At 34.0% G+C, this 19,399-nt stretch overlaps 1 protein-coding gene across 1 annotated transcript; it reads right to left on the reverse strand.

The window, feature by feature from the left end:
* Positions 1-5,749: 5,749 nt before the first annotated feature.
* Positions 5,750-7,134, reverse strand: LOC126582678 (thaumatin-like protein 1b). Its single transcript, XM_050246852.1, has 2 exons — positions 6,968-7,134; positions 5,750-6,587 (listed from the first exon to the last, which is right to left on the reverse strand). The coding sequence occupies exons 1-2, from the start codon at positions 7,032-7,034 to the stop codon at positions 5,908-5,910; spliced, it is 747 nt and encodes a 248-aa protein (XP_050102809.1). The 5' UTR covers positions 7,035-7,134; the 3' UTR covers positions 5,750-5,907.
* Positions 7,135-19,399: the final 12,265 nt, after the last annotated feature.

The raw sequence follows: 19,399 nt of genomic DNA on the forward strand, positions 1-19,399 counted from the left end.
AGTGACGGCTACGGTTTGTAAACTTTAGAAATTTTATAAAGTATTAAAGATTAGAATACCTATAAATAACTTACTGGTACAATTATATCAACACAAAGCTTACAGTCAAGTTGGCTTAAAGCAACTATCCCCAACTTTGGAGGGAAGGGGTTCTCGAATCCTCACACCACCAGGTTTTGTATTTATATATGATTTCATACATCGGTTTGGTTCGGTTTTCGGACCTCAAAAACCTAACCAAACAAACCAGATTCAGTTTGGTTTTTTTTTTTCGGTTCGATTTTTATTCCCTTTTTTTTTTTTTTCAGATTTCGATTTTTCAAACCCACCCCTACCACAAAGGTCAACTATTGACTTTTTATTTTTTTAGTACATTGATATTTTTACTGTAGGAGAAAAGAGAGTTCGGTTAAGCTACACAATGGGTAACCTAATTCGATATCGAAATCGTCATTCACGAGATTTGAACTTAAGACCTCTCACTTCCAAGTGAAAAGGAATACCACCAGTCCGTAGTACTGAATGACAATTGTAATTTAATTTGAAAACTGTAATCTTAACCTCTAAACGTAAAATATATCCTTATATTTAAGAAAAACAACTTCGCAACCTTGGTGCTTTTGTGCGAAAAAACAATTATGAGAACGCTCCTTGTAATTCTTAATTTCTTATAATTGGTTTAATTTTGTATATCAAATCATTTCATTCATAGTTGCAAATCTCTTTTGATGAAGAAATATAGGCAAAAGCTAGCGTCAATGACATAGAATTATCAGATAGACGGGCCAATGGCCACCTCTAACAACACCGATATTATTCCCAACTCAGTAATTACCACCTGTCCAATCCGTCAGGTATAGAGTTTTATCATAAAGGGTCTCGGTATTAACTGAAGTGGGATTAGGATATTTAAACTCTTATTTTCTCATAGATATGGTTGATGTGGGACATTTCAACACGCCCCCTCATGTGGGGCCCAATCAATGGGTCACACGTTGGAGATCTACACATCGACAACCACTTGGAGTCAATACGACTCACCCAACACACAGGGTCAAGGGACCCACCATCATTGCGTGTGGCCAAGAAGACCCACCCATCACGTGGCAGTATAGTACGAGCTCGTTCCTTGATTCTGATACCATGTAGAATTATCAGAGAGATAGACCTAAGGTCCACCTCCAACAACACCGATATTGTCCCCAACTTGATAATTACCACATGTCCAAACCGTCAGATGTGAGGTTTTATCATAAAAGGCATCGGTATTAATTAGAGTGAGATTAGGGTATTTAAACTTTTCTTTTCTCATAGATACGGTCGATGTGAGACATTTCAACACTTACTACACCACGAGTAGGCAAATCGAGCTCCACATCTCTTTTATATATAACAAAATATTTTTTGTGAAAAAAGATGACAAATCTAAAAGATAAAAGTAGATGTTATATGAAAGAAAACAATTGAATATAAATTTGACTACTTGGTTTGGCTAATCCATTGGAGTGACAAATTTTTTTTATGAGTCAATTGAGTAAGCAATATGTCACGTCGGAATTTATAGTGCAATTTAACCTACTTTAATTACCTTTGGAGAATTTTGGCCAAAAAAAATTACCATTGGAGATTCCCTACACATGAGATTAAGGTGAATGAAGCTCCAAGGTGATTGATGACTGCATTTCCAGTTGTGTACTTAGAAGAGATGGAGCGCGGAAAACAAGCATTTGATCATGTTTAAGTAGCAAGGGTGTGAAGAAGAAACAACCTTCTACTAGGATGGTACTAAGGTGGGCTTTTGCCAGTCCTATTTGTACTTGTTTGATTATTGATAGGATTTTTACCACCTGCAAAAGTAGAGATAAAAACACTTAAAAATACTTACAAGAGTACAAGGTAATCGTAGTATAGTCGGATTTAGCAAGGTCGTTCTCCACAGGGATTGAATGAATAATTTATGTTAAAACCAAATCTTAATTAATTATTTGAAAACAAAGTTAGAAAAAGATGGTTTTATAACCTAAAATATTAAAAACGAATTTAATTAAAAACAATTAAATAAATTGAGAAAGTAAAGAACACAAAAGAAAATAGTTTTGAAAATAAATTTGAGCACTAGGGTTCTGTAGTCACCTTAACAATCCTACACAGTTCTTCCAGTTACTTATGAATTACACATGCATATTTTGAATGTTAGGTTTAAAGTATGTCCTACTTGGAACCTCTAACATAGAACGTATATCAAATATGCAATCTGTTCGTGGTATCCAGATCGAATGTGAACATGCAAGATTTATTAAGTTTTGTAAAACTTTTGAAAAACCATATAACCCTTAAGACATGTCGTTCATCCTAAGAAGTTACACATATTAACCACAACAAGCCTTAGTCAATTCCAGGAACAACCCTCCCCCAAAATTGCATCAAATTACTTTTCTAAATATCCTAATGGTGACCAATCACTAAGACAAATAGATAGTTTCAATACGGTGATTAATAATTCAAAACTTACATGCATAATATCATAAGCAAATTGAAAATAAACTACATATTCTTGCTAAGGCTCATAGCCTCACCCTAGCAAAAGAAATTAGTTACGAACAATCATAAAACAAAATATTATTAAGAACATGGATAGAAAACACCTTGAAAATAAACTTGAATCGTCAAAAGTAGTGCCTTCCCCTAAAGTAATGCGTTCTTCCTTCTCTAATGGCTAAATATCCTTATTTATACTACTACAAAATAAAATCCTACCTAGAAAATGTCTTCTAAAAACTAGGAAACATAATAGAATAAGATAACTAAGAAATAAAAAGTTTCCTAGTTAAACTGAAATTCGGACTGCAGAGAAAATCCATCTTTTAACCAACTAAATCAATTCCGATTTGGTCCCAAAAGGTCTATTTTTAAAGCTTAAGATGTTCCTAACAAGTCGTTAGAATGAATCTTTCTCAAAATATGCCATATTGACATTCAAAATACCCAAAACGTTTAGAAACGTCAATTTGGGAAAGCTGCGCGCTGGGTCTTTATTTCATTGCCACGGTCAAACGGCTTGGTAGAAAAATTTGGAATTTTGTTACAATTATCTTAAAACATTGACAAACATCATCCAATTGAAATAACTCCAAAATTCATCCGTTTGATCACTTTTTGCTTAAGAGAAAGTCAAATATCCTACATTAAAAATACATAACAAAATATCAAAGTTCTAATAAAATAACCAATAAATTATAACTAAAATTAAGGTAAAATATAAAGTACAAAATCGACTCATCAATTATATATAGGGAAGTATTTTTGCTCACCACCATTTAGCGTGGTGTATGCTCACCATCCTATTTATCACCGTTAGATGAGTTTGAATTTTGAGATTCGTGTAGTAGATAGACACAAATCTCGAAATTCAAACTCATCTAATGGTGATAAATAAGGTGGTGAGCATACACCACACTAAATGGTGGTGAGCAAAAATGCACTCTATATATAGTGGATAGTTTTTGCCTGATAAAGTGCTTGTGGATGTTAATTTCTCCAAGTGGTGAGGTTTTACCTTGTTAAATCATGTTCTCTACGAGTTAATTTGTTGCTCCATTTACTGTTATTTAATATAGAGTATTTGTTGTCCAATTCTCATAAACTAACAGAAGACTAGATTGTAACAGTATTTCAATCTTACTACCGGATTTGAACAAATTGGTGTATCATCTCACTGCGTTTTCAATTGGCACCAAACCCATCTTGTAAGTATTTTAATCCTAACGGACGTATGAGGTACGTATATCCAGTTAGGGTTATGTACTCTATATTGGTGTTATACACGTTATAAGTAGTATCTCCATTCAATATTATAACCTAATGAATAGAAATTATTTGTACCCGAATTTACGCTATTTGGTCTAATTAGCTTTGATCTAGTAGTTCAATTACCTAATATGGGAATGTACGGCTTACATAGGGTTAGGACTGAGATCCCGGGCAAATATAAATTGAAGTACAATGTGGGCCGAAATGACTTTAATGTCGTCATGCCACTATTAGAGTCAATGTGATTTTGTGTTTGCCCATGTTTACGGTTAATGCAATAGTGTGGCCGCACCAATTTATGCAAGTGTAGAAAAGATGAATATAAAGGGTTTAAGGTAAATTTAGAATTCTCTACCATCTCACAATTCTCAAATACTACTTTAATTCTTTATTCTTCTTCAAAAAGAGGTATTTATTAGATTACAAATGAGTAATACTAATAAATAAATCAAAACAATCATTTGTCTACAAGACAAGAAAACCTAGACTAAATCAAATCATATCAAAATCCTAATTAAATCTTACAACAAAGGCCCAATACATGTACACAAAGCAAAATGGGACCTTCCAAACAAACCAAAAAAGAGCCCAACTAAAAGTTGGGTCCCAAGAAAACATAAAACTAAAAACAACTGAGGGTTCGCTGCAACCACCGCCTCAACCAACGCTGCTACAACAGTGCATCCCATCCCCCAATCGAGCCTCGCCTCAACAATCCCATCAACCAATTCCAATCTTCAGTCCAAGCACAACCACAGATTACAAAAAACCTGCATCAAAGTGAAAGAAGCGCGTAGAAGTCCATGAGCAACACTGCCATCCAAGGCAGACAGTACAGAGAAGGTGATGGTGTTTGGAACACCCGACCAAGTGGAAGCACTAGATCAAAACTCACCAAATCGACAAGCCGCAAATCGCGGCGAAACTTGACTAAAAATAAAAAATTAGAGGAAGGAGGAGGAGATACACCAGTGGGATGAGAAGAGGATAAATCAAACCAAGAGCCGTAGTCTAGATTTTTTTGTTTTCATGCAATTTACTTCCCGCACTTGTCTCTCAATTTCTTTACATTATGTAATTTAATCAACGCATTGTATTTCAATTCTCTTTTACTATTGCAAATTTAATTCAAGCACTCGTTTTTTTAGTACATCGATATTTTTACACTAAGGGGAGGGGAAATTTGGCAAAGCCATACAATAGGCAACCTAATTTGGTATCAAATTCGCAATCCACGAGATTCAAACCTAAGACCTTTCACTTCTAAGTGAAGAGGAATATCATTAGACCGTAGTACTGAATAGTTAGCACTCGTCTTTTGAATTCTTTAATTTATGCATTTTACTCTCAGTCTTGTCTTAATTTTATTTACCCTTATTTCTACGCACTAGTTCTTCATTTAATTTATACTTTCTCATAAGTAGGTTAAGTTTAATCTTGTATATTCTCTATTCCTTTTTCTCATTCCATTTTCCCTCCCTTCCATCCATGTCATCACTTGGTTGTTCGATCAAAGCCTTTGAATCTGAGGTAGAAAAAAAACCTAAGCTGAGAAAATGTTACTTGCTCGGCGGCTTACATTTTTTCTACGTCGATCATTCTAGGCCACGTGGTGGCACACTCGCACATCTAAATCAAAGAAGGATAAAAAATCCTTCTAGGCAATCCGGCCCGGCCAAAAAGAGGAAAACAAAAACCAACAGAACTACTCTTGCTAGCACTTGGAGAAACTCAACAAAAAAAAAAAAAAAGGTTTTATATTTCCGATCCAAGTTAATACTCTAGCGTGTTTTAATTATATGAACATTTTATATTAACTGTTATTTCTGTACTGTGTTATGTACTATTTTGGAAGTTCCAACAATAAAAAACGATCATTTCAAATACTATTTGGTGGAGATACATAATATAAAGAGATGATTATAAAACGGAAATAAAATTCTAAAAATAATATTTGTTCCTTTATTTGATCGTGTAATTAGTATTACAAATTCTTGACAACAGCAATGTGTCAAGCTCCGCGGAATTTATTCTTCTTCATTATTGTTACATAAAGAAACAGATATCATCATCTGCATATATAATCCCATTTCGTGCTTATGGGCAGAAAGTAATGACGTAGTCAGGTCCACCACTGCAGGTAAATGTGCTGTTTTTATCATCATAAGCGTAGCTATAAGCTTGAGGGCACTGCTTCTCAAAGATCTCAGAGTACTCTGTGGGAGGACATGTCTCCGGCGTATCATTCGGCGGGGTGCAGCAGTACTTCGAATCACCAAACGCAAGGCAAGCGCTTTTGCAACTGATGACACTCCCATCAGCCGCTTTCACTTGAAGTTGAGCCGGGCACGCCATGTTAACATTGGCAGGGCACGATGAGGGCTTGCACTCGCCCGTGCCACCTTGTGGGGCGACAGACATAGGCAAGTTGAAGCCGTCAACAAGGCTAACATCATAATAATCTTGACCCCCGTTTGCTGCAATTGTGATTTCAACTAAAGTTGCTGGTGGAACTGCGCCTGCCCCGTTGCATGCGACCTGGCCAGAGCCACAGTCTGCAGTTTCACAAGTGAATTTTCCAGCGGCGTCCGTGGAGCATCTGGTTCGGCCCCAGAAGCGACCAGACCATGGAGATGGAGCGTCCACTGATTGGCTAGCTTTGGATGCTAGTTCGAAGCCGGTGAGTGATAACTGCGGTTTTTGGTCACCGGTTAAGGTTCCTGGCCAGACCGTGTTGGGGCAGTTGTTTGTGAAAGTGATTTTCGCTGCATGTGCACCTGCATTTATGTTCAACATAGAACTAGATACTAAGAATATTGATACTGAAAAATCTACATACAATTATAAATATATATCTAATCTCATGTTAGCCACATTGGTTAGTTCACTTATATGTATCCGGATTGAGAACTTTTACGGTATCCTTTTAAAAAGTACTAGTACTCCTTGTTTTAATAAAATTATTAGTGGACGTCACGGAATTATCCATCATCGTTATTCTCTCTTAGACTTCCTACTTTCACGTTTAACAGTATTACAATATAGTGCGGACTAACCCCTCTCATATTTGCATCAGGTAGGCATGCATACAATATACTAGAGACTAATAGGAAACAGAAAGAACAAAAAATATAATGAGAAGTTTGTATAATATTACCTGAGAAAAAGAGGATGGCCAAGGTGAGGCCGAGGAGGGAAGCTGCTTGGCTCTTCATCATCGACATTGAATATGTCTTAATTGCCTGTTTGCTGCTAATTAACTTACTTCTGATTTGATGATAAACTTAGGAACCAAGGGGGGTTTATATAGGCTTAGAGCATGCCTAACTTTTTTGATCTTTTGCACTAGTAAGAATTACGGGTCTAAACTGCAATGGGAACTAGGAAAACGAACGCGCTAACTAACAAATGGATAACAATATTTGGTCTTGGAATGGTATGGTTATCATCCTTGACCTGCAATTGCTCCCTCCAAAAATTCATTTTTAATCCAAAAGTTAAGAGTCATTTGATATTCATTTCATTTTTAAATTTTAGTTTTTATTTTTATGTTAAAAAAGAAGAAGAAAAATATGGATGAAATGAAGGATATAGGATGAAGAAAGAATGGTGAGACCATGAGAGACATATAGAAAAATGTATAAAAAAAAGTTTCATAAAAAAAAAAGAAAAAAAAGAATTATGTTAAGCTTTCACTTTCATAAATTTGTTTCATTCATTCTTTTTTGTTTCTTTTCCTCCCACCACTCTTCATCATTCATCATTTTTATGTAAACTTCGTATCTCAAAGTATAAAAATTAAAAACTAAATGATTATCAAACATATCTTATTATGCAATGTAATATGTCTTATTTTTTTAATGAGATTCTAACAGTGTCATGCAATGTTAATCACCAATCACATATTATACAAATGGTTTGTAAACACATTTTCATATAATGGAAAAATGAATGAACAATATAGTATTATAATATGAGTTGAGTTGATTGATCATGCGGGCTAACTATTCATCTAGTAATGCAGTCTAATTAGCTATATTTCTTTTCACTTGTTTGTATGAGATTTCAAATTTAACTCACATAAATGACAATAACGTATTATATTTATACTGAGTTCAATATTTAGTTAGCAGATGAATGACTCGTTGTGCGGCCTATCCAATTTTTATTTTGATTAGAGTAGAATATCTCTCTCTTAAAATAGAATATCCTTTTTTTTTTTCTGGTACATGCAGCTGTATTAGCAGTACATGTCTCTTAGTTAATTAATATGATCCATAAATGTTAAATCCTAAAGAGATCAATTATAAGGTTTGATTAGTCATCTCATGATTTTGAATTTTTGACAAACAAGCTACACAGATGGCTAAGCTTGCGCCATTTGTGCACCGTGATAGACGGATCGGGCTGCCGTGAAGGAGATGAACAAGTGCTAGAATGCTTGAATTGTCAGCTTCGATTTTCCTCATCCCCTCCATTTTTAATAATTTATATACATAAGAGGAGGAGCACATCAATGGCATGTTTACGTAATGAGTTATAATGAGAAGAATGAGAATTGCACTCATTCTCGTTTATTGGCGGTGATTCGAATTAAACATTTACAAAAGAGTGATGTTAGGAAAAATAAAATAATAGATATAATTTTATAAACTAAATAATATGAGAATTAATGATTGAATTATTACTTAAATATTGATATACGTGCTCATTCGTATTGATGATATATTATTTAATCTGCGAATTTTGTTTACAAATTTAATCTTTCTAATATTACATTTTTTTTAAACGAACCTAGTATTACCGTTTACAAAATCAAGAATAGGAGGAGAGAGAGGAAATTGTTGGGGCAAGAGAGTGCGCAAGGGGAGCTGGCTAGTGGTGACATATGAGGTGGCGAGTGGTGATTAGTGACACGAAAGGCGGTGGCCATGGGTTAAGGGGTAGGGAAGAGAGATGGGGTCATGGTGAAAAGTGAAAAAATGGGGAAGATAAAATGGGGCAGTATATGCCTCAATAAAAGATAAAAAAAATGAAAAAAAAAAAACAAAAGTTTTACTAAAAACAATTATTCTCTCTACTAAAATAAAAAAAAATTTTTTACTAAAAATAATTAGAGTATAAAATAGATTAGTTAAAATAGGGGTATTTTAGTAATCACATTAGTTTTCATTCTGATTTATGTGAATTAGTAAGCAGTTTTATAGATCAATATCATTTTTTACTCCGATTCACAATTTTAGTAAACTACTCTAACATGAATTTAATCTGATTCCACCTCATCTCAATTCTTCTTCAATTCAATTTCTCCTTAATTCAACTCCCCTCAATCTGATTATGGATTAGTAAACGAGCTGCAAAATAGTGAAACATACAAATATCTCTAAAATGCCATCACTTGATAGAAAAAAACAATGGACAACTACTCAAATAAAAAAAAAGAACAAAATAGTATTTACATGTTTTGAATGCATCTTCAAACTCACATTGTGGATGGTTAATTATTCTTCTTTCATTTTTTATTTAAAAAATGTAATTAAATCTAAGGCAACATAAATAAAAATTAACTTTAAATTTAAAAAAGTTCAATTGCTACGCGTACAGTTACTTCCAAGTAACAGATGTGGGAATCCGTAGACTATTGTGTTTGCTCTTAAATTGCTTGTGTGACAAGTTTACTAATATAATTTGAAGTAAATTAGTGGTTTGCATTACTAATATTAACTCCCTATCTATAGTCTCCTCATTTATTTGTGGTTAAATAGGCTTTGGTGTAGTAAATTAGTGGAGCATTCAAACAAAAATACAAACAGAATTACTGCATTAGTAAAATATTTATCTACCAGACGACGTATTCAGTTATGGACAATTATACGTGGCTTTATCAAGAGGAGTTTCAACATCTACAACAAAAATTTTGGTAAATAAAGGAGAATTACATGGTCCGCAAGGAGTCTTCACAAGAAATGTAGTGTACAAAAATATTTTGCTTCCTTCGAATTCATGATATGGTTATAGTCTTTCTTTTAATGTTTAATTCCCTTTTCAACTTTTAATGCAATTATATTCCATATAATGCTAATATTTGATTTTAACCAAACTCAATAAATTTTCAAAAGGACAGAACGATATGAGTTAAGAATATGTTTTGATGTCATATGTATCAAGGTCAATTAAAGTTCTTGGATTGTTATAATACTTTTTATTTAGCTTTTAGTTGCAACTAAATTATAAGGATTTTCTCTGTTTGGTTTTACAGATTCTAGGCAAAAAGAACATGAATAATTTTAGGAATGCGTCTCTTCTTAAATATTGTTCTAAATGTTTAGGATACTATTTTTCCTGCGTTCCAGATTTTGTCCTACCAGGTTTTGCACGAACATTGTTTCAATTTCACAAATATTTCCCTCAACTTTAGTAACTTTCCGCTCCTTGAAAGAGGTGGATAATCATGGCTTCCACTAGTTGTTCCCCTTAAAAAAAAAAAGAAAAACTTTAGTAAACTTTAAATTCCTACCTGTATTATTAGAGATGATAATCACCTTTCTTTTATGTTTCAAGAAATTGAAGCAATCCACACATATAAATACATCTAAAATGTGTAAGTGGCGCGTAGCGCGCCATGATTAAAAAACCGCCCTTCACATGCTCGTGAGTGAGTGTAGGAAGACTAGTATAATTATTAGGATTCAAATCTTGTATTTTTGTGAATAGTCTGCATGTTCATATTATTTGATAGTTTTGGATTTGTGGTTTGTAAGCACCAATGTGTATTCTTTGTCTTTGAAATTTTGTGACAGTAACTAGTCACTGTGTGACTTAGTCGGTAGGTTTAGTACATATGAGGAACCACGTGCTTTTGAAAAAGAAAATTTTATTTTAGTACATATTATCCATAGGTACAAGAGGAACCACATGCTTTTGAAAAAGACAATTTTATTTTAGTACATATTATCCATAGGTACAAGAGGAACCACATGCTTTTGAAAAAGAAAATTTTATTTTAGTACATATTATCCGTAGGTACAAAAGGAACCACATGCTTTTGAAAAAGAAAATTTTATTTAAACTCATACAACCTCTTTGTATACTTAACTTATTCTTTGCAATCATATTATTTTTAAGGGATACTTTGGATGCAGTCTTTAATCCTTAACATTCTTTGACTAAAACCTTAATGATATTCAAAGTTTGATCAAAATCCCTTGACTTGGTACACCTCATTATATTACAATTAATATTTATATTTTTATAGTTTTGACATTAATTGTTTGATATTTTATGAGATTTATAATCATATAAATTTAAAATCCCCCATTATAATACTATTAGAAACGGTTATAATAAAAAATTCAAACATTTTGATTGAATAAATGGATGAAAACTATGTGAAAATAAGAAATAATAAATGGCAAAAGAATGTATCCAAAGTGTTAAAAAAAAAATTGGTACATTTTACAAAAAAATTGGTTTTCACATATAACAAAGTGGTACATTAATAAAGAAGAATGGGTACTGTCACATCCAGGGGGCCCCCACCACATCTCGGGCTTGACTCCACCGTAGCACGATATTGTCCACTTTGGGCCCGACCACGCCCTCATGGTTTTGTTTCTGGAAACTCACACGAAAACTTCCCAATGGGTCACCCATCATGGGATTGCTTTCGCGCAAACTCACTTAACTTTGGAGTTCCGATGGAACCCGAAGCCAGTGAGCTCTCAAAAGGCCTCGTGCTAGGTAGAGATGAGAATATGCATATGAGGCTTACATGATCTACTCCACTGGGCGATGTGGGATCTAACAATCCACCCTCTTAGGACAAATTTCGTCCCCGAAATTTAAAATAACTTGTTAAATGTAAAATACTAAAAAAAAAGAAAACATGGATATAAATAACTTGTTAAATGTTAGATCCCACATCGTCCAGGGGAGTAGATCCTGTAAGCCTTATATGTATATTCTCATCTCTACCTAGCACAAGGCCTTTTGGGAGCTCACTGGTTTCGGGTTCCATCGAAACTTTGAAGTTAAGTGAGTTTGCACGAGAGCATTCCCATAATGGGTGACCCACTAGGAAGTTCTCGTGTGAGTTCTCAAAAACAAAACCATGAGGGCGTGGTTGGGGCCTAAAGCGGACAATATCATGCTACGACAGAGTCGAGCCCGAAATGTGGTGGGGGCCCGGGCCGTGATGTGACAGGTACATTATAAATAAATTAGTGTACAAATAAAAGATTAAAAAATTATGAGTACAAATGAATTTTTAAAAAATATAGGCACTAAAAGAAATTAATACATGGGTACAAAATAAAACTAAAAATAAAATAATACAAATTTAAAAAAATGTTGCAAATTAAAAGTGGGTACAAACTAAAAATATAAATATATGATACAAAGTTTAGGCATACAACATAAATATACCATATGTAATTTTTCTATCATTGATTAAATATACAATGTCACGTGACGGTATACACATGGGTACAAACACAAATAAAACTTTAAAAAATAGGGAACTTTAATGAAAAGCACCCGGTACTGTTCACTTTAACGAAAAACTACATTTTTACACTAAAAAGTCAATCCTGGTACTATTCACTTTACCCTTTATTTTGTCCTTATCATTAAAACTCAAAGTTTTCAAGCCCTTTTCATTAGTTTTCCTTAAAAAATATGGGCACAAAAAGAAACTAATATATGGGTACAAATTAAAAATGAAAAAAAAATTCATACAAATTAAAAATAGGTACAAACTAAAAATAAAAATATACGATAAAAAATTTAGCCATAAATATAAATATACTAATTGTAACATTTTTAACACTAAATGTGTCACAACCCGTCCCGAAATTTTATATTTTAAGCGTGAAATTTCAAATATGCCCTTGGACGTTTTGAGTTGTGTTGTGTGGTTTAGACTTGGGTTGTGGACCAATATGTTAAGTTCTAATTATTTTGGACCAATTAGAACTAAACTTTCCTAGTTTGTGGTTGGTGGTTGTTGCCAACTTGGACCACACATTCACTCACACACATACACATCACTCCCATGCTCTCTCTCTCTCTTCCCTCTCGGACTTCTTTCCATTTTCCGTACAAGTCGTACGGACGAACTTCGAACTCAAGCTTTCATGCACGGATCGACGTCAATAAGGTAATTTTTGAACTCCTTGCAAGCTTCTGAGTTCATTTATACTAATTTTAAGACGTGAAACCTTCGATTTCACGAGGACTAAGAATCCCTGATTCGGGGTACTATTCATGTGGTCGTAATTATGGATGTTTCAGGAGATTTGAAGCTTGTAGGAAGTTTTATAACATCCTTATGAAGCTTGGAGAAGAAAAACCAAGTAAATTGGACGTCGGGAATTTGAGATTGGCGAGTTTTAAGTTTGGCTGGATTATCAGAGCTTTTTCTAGTGAGTTCTTAGAGTTTTAGGGTCTAATGGCGCATTTACGTAAGGGTAATCGGAATCAAGAAACGGAATTGAATTCCGATTACGGTATACTCCGGTGTTTACTAAATCTGGAGGAATCAAAATTTAGTGGGTCCCACACAAATTTTGGAATCCAATTCCAATATTTGGCTGATTTGGATTCCTAAGATAAAGGAGGTATTTGGATTCAAGATGGCTTGGGGAATCAGAATGCTAACTTTTTTCCTTTTATGCCCTCACCTACTTTCATTATTTCCAAGATTATCTTTTTAACCCTAGACTATTATTTCCCTTTTCATGCAGCTCTGTTCTGGAACGGTTAGTTGATTAATTCAGTCGACCTAGAGTAAATTCAATTGATCTAAAGTAACTCTGTAAATACATGCAGAATCATTTTGTTACTCAATGCAGAATCAGTTTGTTACTTCATGCAGAATCAGTTTGTTACTCAATGCAGAATCAGTTTGTTACTCAATGCAAAATCAGTTTGTTACTATTATATACTATATCAAATTTTATTAAAAAAAAAGTATATAAAATATTTGATTTGGGACAAGGGCATTTTAGTAATCATACTGGTTTATTTCCCTTTTCATGCAGCTCCGTTCTAGAACGGTTAGTTGATTAATTCAATCGACCTAGAGTAAATTCAATTGATCTAAAGTAACTCTGTAAATACATGCAGAATCATTTTGTTACTCAATGCAGAATCAGTTTGTTACTTCATGCAGAATCAGTTTGTTACTCAATGCAGAATCAGTTTGTTACTATTATATACTATATCAAATTTTATTAAAAAAAAAGTATATAAAATATTTGATTTGGGACAAGGGCATTTTAGTAATCATACTGGTTTATATTCCGATTCTACTGAATTAGTAAACAGCTTTATGGAATTGTATTCCGATTCCAGACAGTTTTAGTAAACAATGTCAACAGGAATCTGATTCTGATTCCACCTCATTTCAATTCCTCCTCAATCAAATTCCTCCTCAATCTGATTCCTCTCAATTTGATTACGGATTAGTAAACGCGCCATAAAAGTGGTAAGGTTTTATTCTACTCCTTCATGGCTTCAATTTGATATAAATTTGGTGAATTTTGGTACAAAAATGAAGAAGTTATAAGATTTTAAAGTTTTTCCAGTTTCCAGCGACGGCGACGGTCGCCGAAGTTCGAAGGTAGGAGACGACGAAATATTCCTAATGACGACTAACGGCGTTGATTTTAACGGTATATGCTTATATTTAACGGAATATTCCCTAACGCCGTTAGGGAATCCGTTTGGTGTGCCAGGCACGTGGGGGCGCGTCTGGCCGTGCTTTGGCCGGCACGTGAGGGCAGGTGAGTGGTTAAAATTTTTTTCTAAAATTTGGGGATGTTCCTGAGGTTGAGTAGATCATGGTGGTATATTCAAATACCCTATTTGAGCATTGTATGAGAAGTTATTTCCTAGTTTTGTGTATGTGCTTTAAATAACGTTTATTCAGTTATTTCGCATATAGGTGAGACCTATCCTGAGGACGAGCGCCATTAATCGAGGCTCGGGGGCTACGACTCTTCGACATACCAATGAGTGGGCTTTTGGTTTTTCGTATATACCTATATACTTGAGATTTTTCCTAGAAAATGAATTTGAATGATTATACGTTTTAAAATACCATGCAAAGTATATGCCTATTTTATTTATGCATTAGTAGTTGCATATAATTATGATTGATGTTGCGGACGCACATGTAAGTGCCAGGTAAGTTTATAAATTAAAAATGTGAGATTACTTCAGTTATACGAGTTATGGTGTGATGTGATGAGAGCTCATAAACTTGCACCCAGTGTTAGTCCTCCCGCCTAGAGTTAGGGCACAGTCTTTCACGTGATCTTCACCTCCCGCATCGTATGCTCACCTTGGATCTAAGTTAGGTGCACATGCTTGTCGTACATACCACTTTAGTTGGTTTCGACTCGTAGGTGACCTGCGATTATTCGCATAGCTTTCATGTGATCATAGCACTAGAGCATATTTACTTTACACCTAGTCTTGTCATACAGACCACTGTAGGTGGTTCCGACTTGTGTGCATGATTTGATTTGATATGATTAAGATTGGTTATGAGCTATATACTCAGCAGTGCAATTTGAGTTAGAGAGATTTGGCTGATGCGATATTTGACATTTATATATTTTTCCTGGTTTACCTATAACATTGCATTGAGATACTTTGACATGATATACTTCTATGAATTTTCATCTTAAGTATGATTTCGGATACAACTTATTATTATTATTATTATTATTATTATTATTATTATTATTTTCTAGGAAATTATACAGGTTTTACAGCGAGGGGTTAGAACTTCTGAGAAATGAAATGATTTTGAAATGCTTTGTTTTTGCCCACTCACACTTTCTGTTTTGGCCCCTTCAGGTTTTAAGTAGAAGTGCTTTGGTGGATCACGAGGATTCTGACGGGGGTTCTGACAGAACATCACCATGTAGGATCACCCTCGGGTGTTGTATTATTAGTACTTGTCCTGCTTGACTGCACTTGGACTATTTATGCTCTGGTTGTGTATTTCGCACTTAATCTCTTACTAGCACTCTATCTTAACTAGTTCTGGTAGTAGTTTGGTTTTTATTCCTTCGCAATTCCCTTTTATCTCTATTGCTTCCATACTGTGCACATGGTTATGTCATTCCCACGTGACGGCCAACATGCCCTGATTTAGATCGGGGTGTGTCAAAAGGAATATATTTAAAAATAAAAATATTTTATTATTCAAATAATTAATGATATTATTAATACCCAAAGAACATTGATCAAAAATTGAAAATGAATAGGATTTTAATCAATGGAGTAGCAAAAAGAAGGATGTGAACCTAATTTCTCCTATTTTTAATTAAAGAATGAATATCTAGGGAAGGACAAAATACCCACGAGTATGAGTAACCGTGATTACTTGTCCATTTAAAACTCACGATTACGGTTATGGGTAATCGTTTAAACAAACAAACGGTTATAGGTATAACCGTTTACTAAGTAAAATTTAAATGAATATTTAAGAGCATTACCCGTGGTTATAATAGAATACCCATTTAACTGTTTATTTAATACATAACTAAAAATCCTAAAATTATTTGATCTCTCCCAGACTCCCGCCGCTCATTTTCTGTCCTCGGTGCCCTCTTTCTCATCTCCAACTCTCTCTCATCTTCGCCAAAACAGTCAAAGTTTGATTAATTTCAACAGTGCAACTATCACCTGTGACAACAAAATATAAATATAAATATATTTATATAGGGTAGTTCTATATGAAATCAGAGATTTGCACGTAATATATATATATATATATATATATATATATATATATATATATATATATACTGGTCAAGAAAAAGATTTCTTTAATTTCAACATCCTTATGGATGCAGATGCATGTCGCTCAAATGGGAATTCTACTCCCAAACTTTCTCAGATATACAAATTTCTTTTTTAATTTTTAAATTGTTAAAAAAATATGTAGACAGATAAAACAAGGGTAAATGGATTAAAAAAAAGGATAAGAGGGTTAAAAAACGGATAAACGGTAAACGGATATATGCGGTTATGATTAATCCGGTATATGGTTATGGGTATGGTTAACCATTTATAAACGGTTATGAGTATGAGTATAATCTTTTATGCAATTACTCATTGGTTAAACATTTATGCGGGTAAGAGCTTAAACGGTTATGGATAAATAACCATAGTTACCTGTCTGCTATAACCGTTGTCTATCCCTATGAATATCTCTTTATACTCAAATTTACTATCTAAACTAGCTTCACAAACCTAATTCAAAATGTAAATTTATCTTTACACTCATTTAAAATTTAAAATCCCAAACTGAATAATTTGGTGAAGTTTCTACTTGTTTATGGGAATGAAAACTTTTTGGACTTCGACTTCTGTAGACAAGTTGAATAATTTGATATAGTTTCTACTTATTTATGTCAAGTTGAATAATTCGATAAAGTTTCTACTTATATATGAATCTTACGTATAAACGTTATATATGCATCCAAAAATGTAAAACTTTCTTGTGATTCGTTTACTCTCTACTTGCTGCAATGACTAGGCCAATCTAAACACTGCCAAAGACAACACCAATGTATGCACCCACGCACACAATGCAGTCCACCTCGTCTACTTTTCATGTCCCTGTGGTTTTATTTTGCGGAGTAGGATCCTTTTCCCTCTCTTTTTTTCCCTCCCTTTCTCTCCCCTCCTATTTGAACGGTCATGGTTAAGTCAGGCTAACATCTTATATTAATTTTTTATAGCAAGAGAAAGACAAAATAAGAGAATGTGAGAGGAGGGGATGGAAGAGGATGGAAAGAGGAGGGGAGAGAATCGTAGTCCTTATTTTGCAGCATAAAGTGTCTGCTTTTAGATGCTTTCCTCACCAAGGAATTCAAGGTCATGGCTCCTTGGATTGCGGTAGGATTCTCTCCGGATCCACTTTATAGGGATTTTAGGGAATCCTCACATCTTAATCGTTCATTGTATATCTTGTGGCTAGTTTTCGTCATGTACTATTTATGCTTAATTTTAAACAAAAAAACTTAAATAATTTCTGACCGCACGATACACGATGAATGGTTAAGATGTGAGGATCCCTAGAATCCCACAATTTAGATCCGAATGGGATCCAATTCATTATCCAAGGATTTGGGTGTGGGTTTGATAAATTTCAATTTTATTGTTAATTTCATTTTTTATTGGATGATAATTATGTAATAGGATAAAAAAGACAATTAATACGTTTTTAAATAAAATTTCCCTTTTCACAATCCAATTACATTTTTTAACTAATTTTTTTTAATATAGTAATATATTTATACCAAAGAAGTTGATGAATAAATTGGTTGCAAAGTATTAATTTTTTTTTAAAATTAAGGTTTTAGAGATGATACGTATGTAGTCTATCTCATAAATTCTACAAATTAATTTGACTTTTTGACATTTTCCATTTCGTTAAAGGAGCAGTTATCTCCCGTATACAGTGACAGATCCAATAAATAATATTAGGGTGTCAATAAGAATAGTGCGTGTAGCACACATATTCTTTTTGAACAAAATAACATGCAAATTGGCATTTCATTAGACCTTGGTAGGCCTGAGGTCATTTGCCAAGTTATATTGCACGTCTGTTGATAGATGTTAACAGCTTCTGAACGAGCATGTCAACTGATGTTAATAGCTGTTGAGTGAGCATGCCGACAGAGGCCAACATATACAAGGAATACAAAGGCATGAGGCTAGCAACTACCCTGCCCAGTACCCCTACAAGCAATTCATTGAGCATTTGGAATGTAGCTTTGAAGGGCATCTCAAATTTACAAATGGTAGCACCCAGCTTTTTCATAGAGAATTTATGAGCTTGGAGGAGTCAGCTGACCCACCTTATCTCAAGGTGGATCCACCCTGATCATATAAAAGGTATATCGAATTTCAATTTGTAGAATGAATTTCACAAAAGCATAGAATTACTTGAACACCCTTGCAACCAAGAAATGAATAGATAAGTTAGACTTGGTCACACCATTTTGGTATTAATTAATGTATCTTTATTCCCTAAGTTAAACTTGAATTAAATGGTTCCACTTTTAATTATATAATTTTTTTTTGTAATAAAACTCACACCTATCGTGATAAAATGTAAATTGAGAGAAATTATTTGTATGATTATGAGTGAGCCGCTAGCTTGTTTCCTGAAATCTTGACCTTGCAAACTTTCATGAATCATGATATTGATTTTGTAACGAGTAGTGCTATATTTATCATCCATTTGGACCATCATTTGTACTAATTTTTTAATAGAAGTAGGGTCCTCTAACACATAAAGGTCTCATCTCTATTAGAGAGATGATACAAATAGATGGTATAAATAACTGTTGAGAATGAATCCTATATTGATGAGAGGAGGGACCTTGCATGTGCTTGTAAGTAGTTGTGTTATTCTTCATATTACCAATTGGTTTTATGGTAGAACCTCAACTTTCTCTATGGTATCATAGTAGGTTGTCCTATGTGTGAAGCCTAATGGGCACACGTGCCCCACGTCACCTGAGTTGTGTTGTCCATGCCACCGGAATCGTGCACAAATTCA

The sequence above is a fragment of the Malus sylvestris genome, chromosome 9, assembly GCF_916048215.2.
Source record: "Malus sylvestris chromosome 9, drMalSylv7.2, whole genome shotgun sequence".
In the NCBI taxonomy this organism is placed as follows: domain Eukaryota; kingdom Viridiplantae; phylum Streptophyta; class Magnoliopsida; order Rosales; family Rosaceae; genus Malus; species Malus sylvestris.

What these genes read in the sequence shown, in the direction of transcription:
- LOC126582678 (XM_050246852.1), bottom strand. Translation starts at nt 7,034, where the DNA reads ATGTCGATGATGAAGAGCCAAGCAGCTTCCCTCCTCGGCCTCACCTTG. An exon ending in GGCCATCCTCTTTTTCTCAG is followed by an intron (nt 6,588 to 6,967) that starts GTAATATTATAC and finishes ACATAAATGCAG; the next exon opens with GTGCACATGCAGCGAAAATC.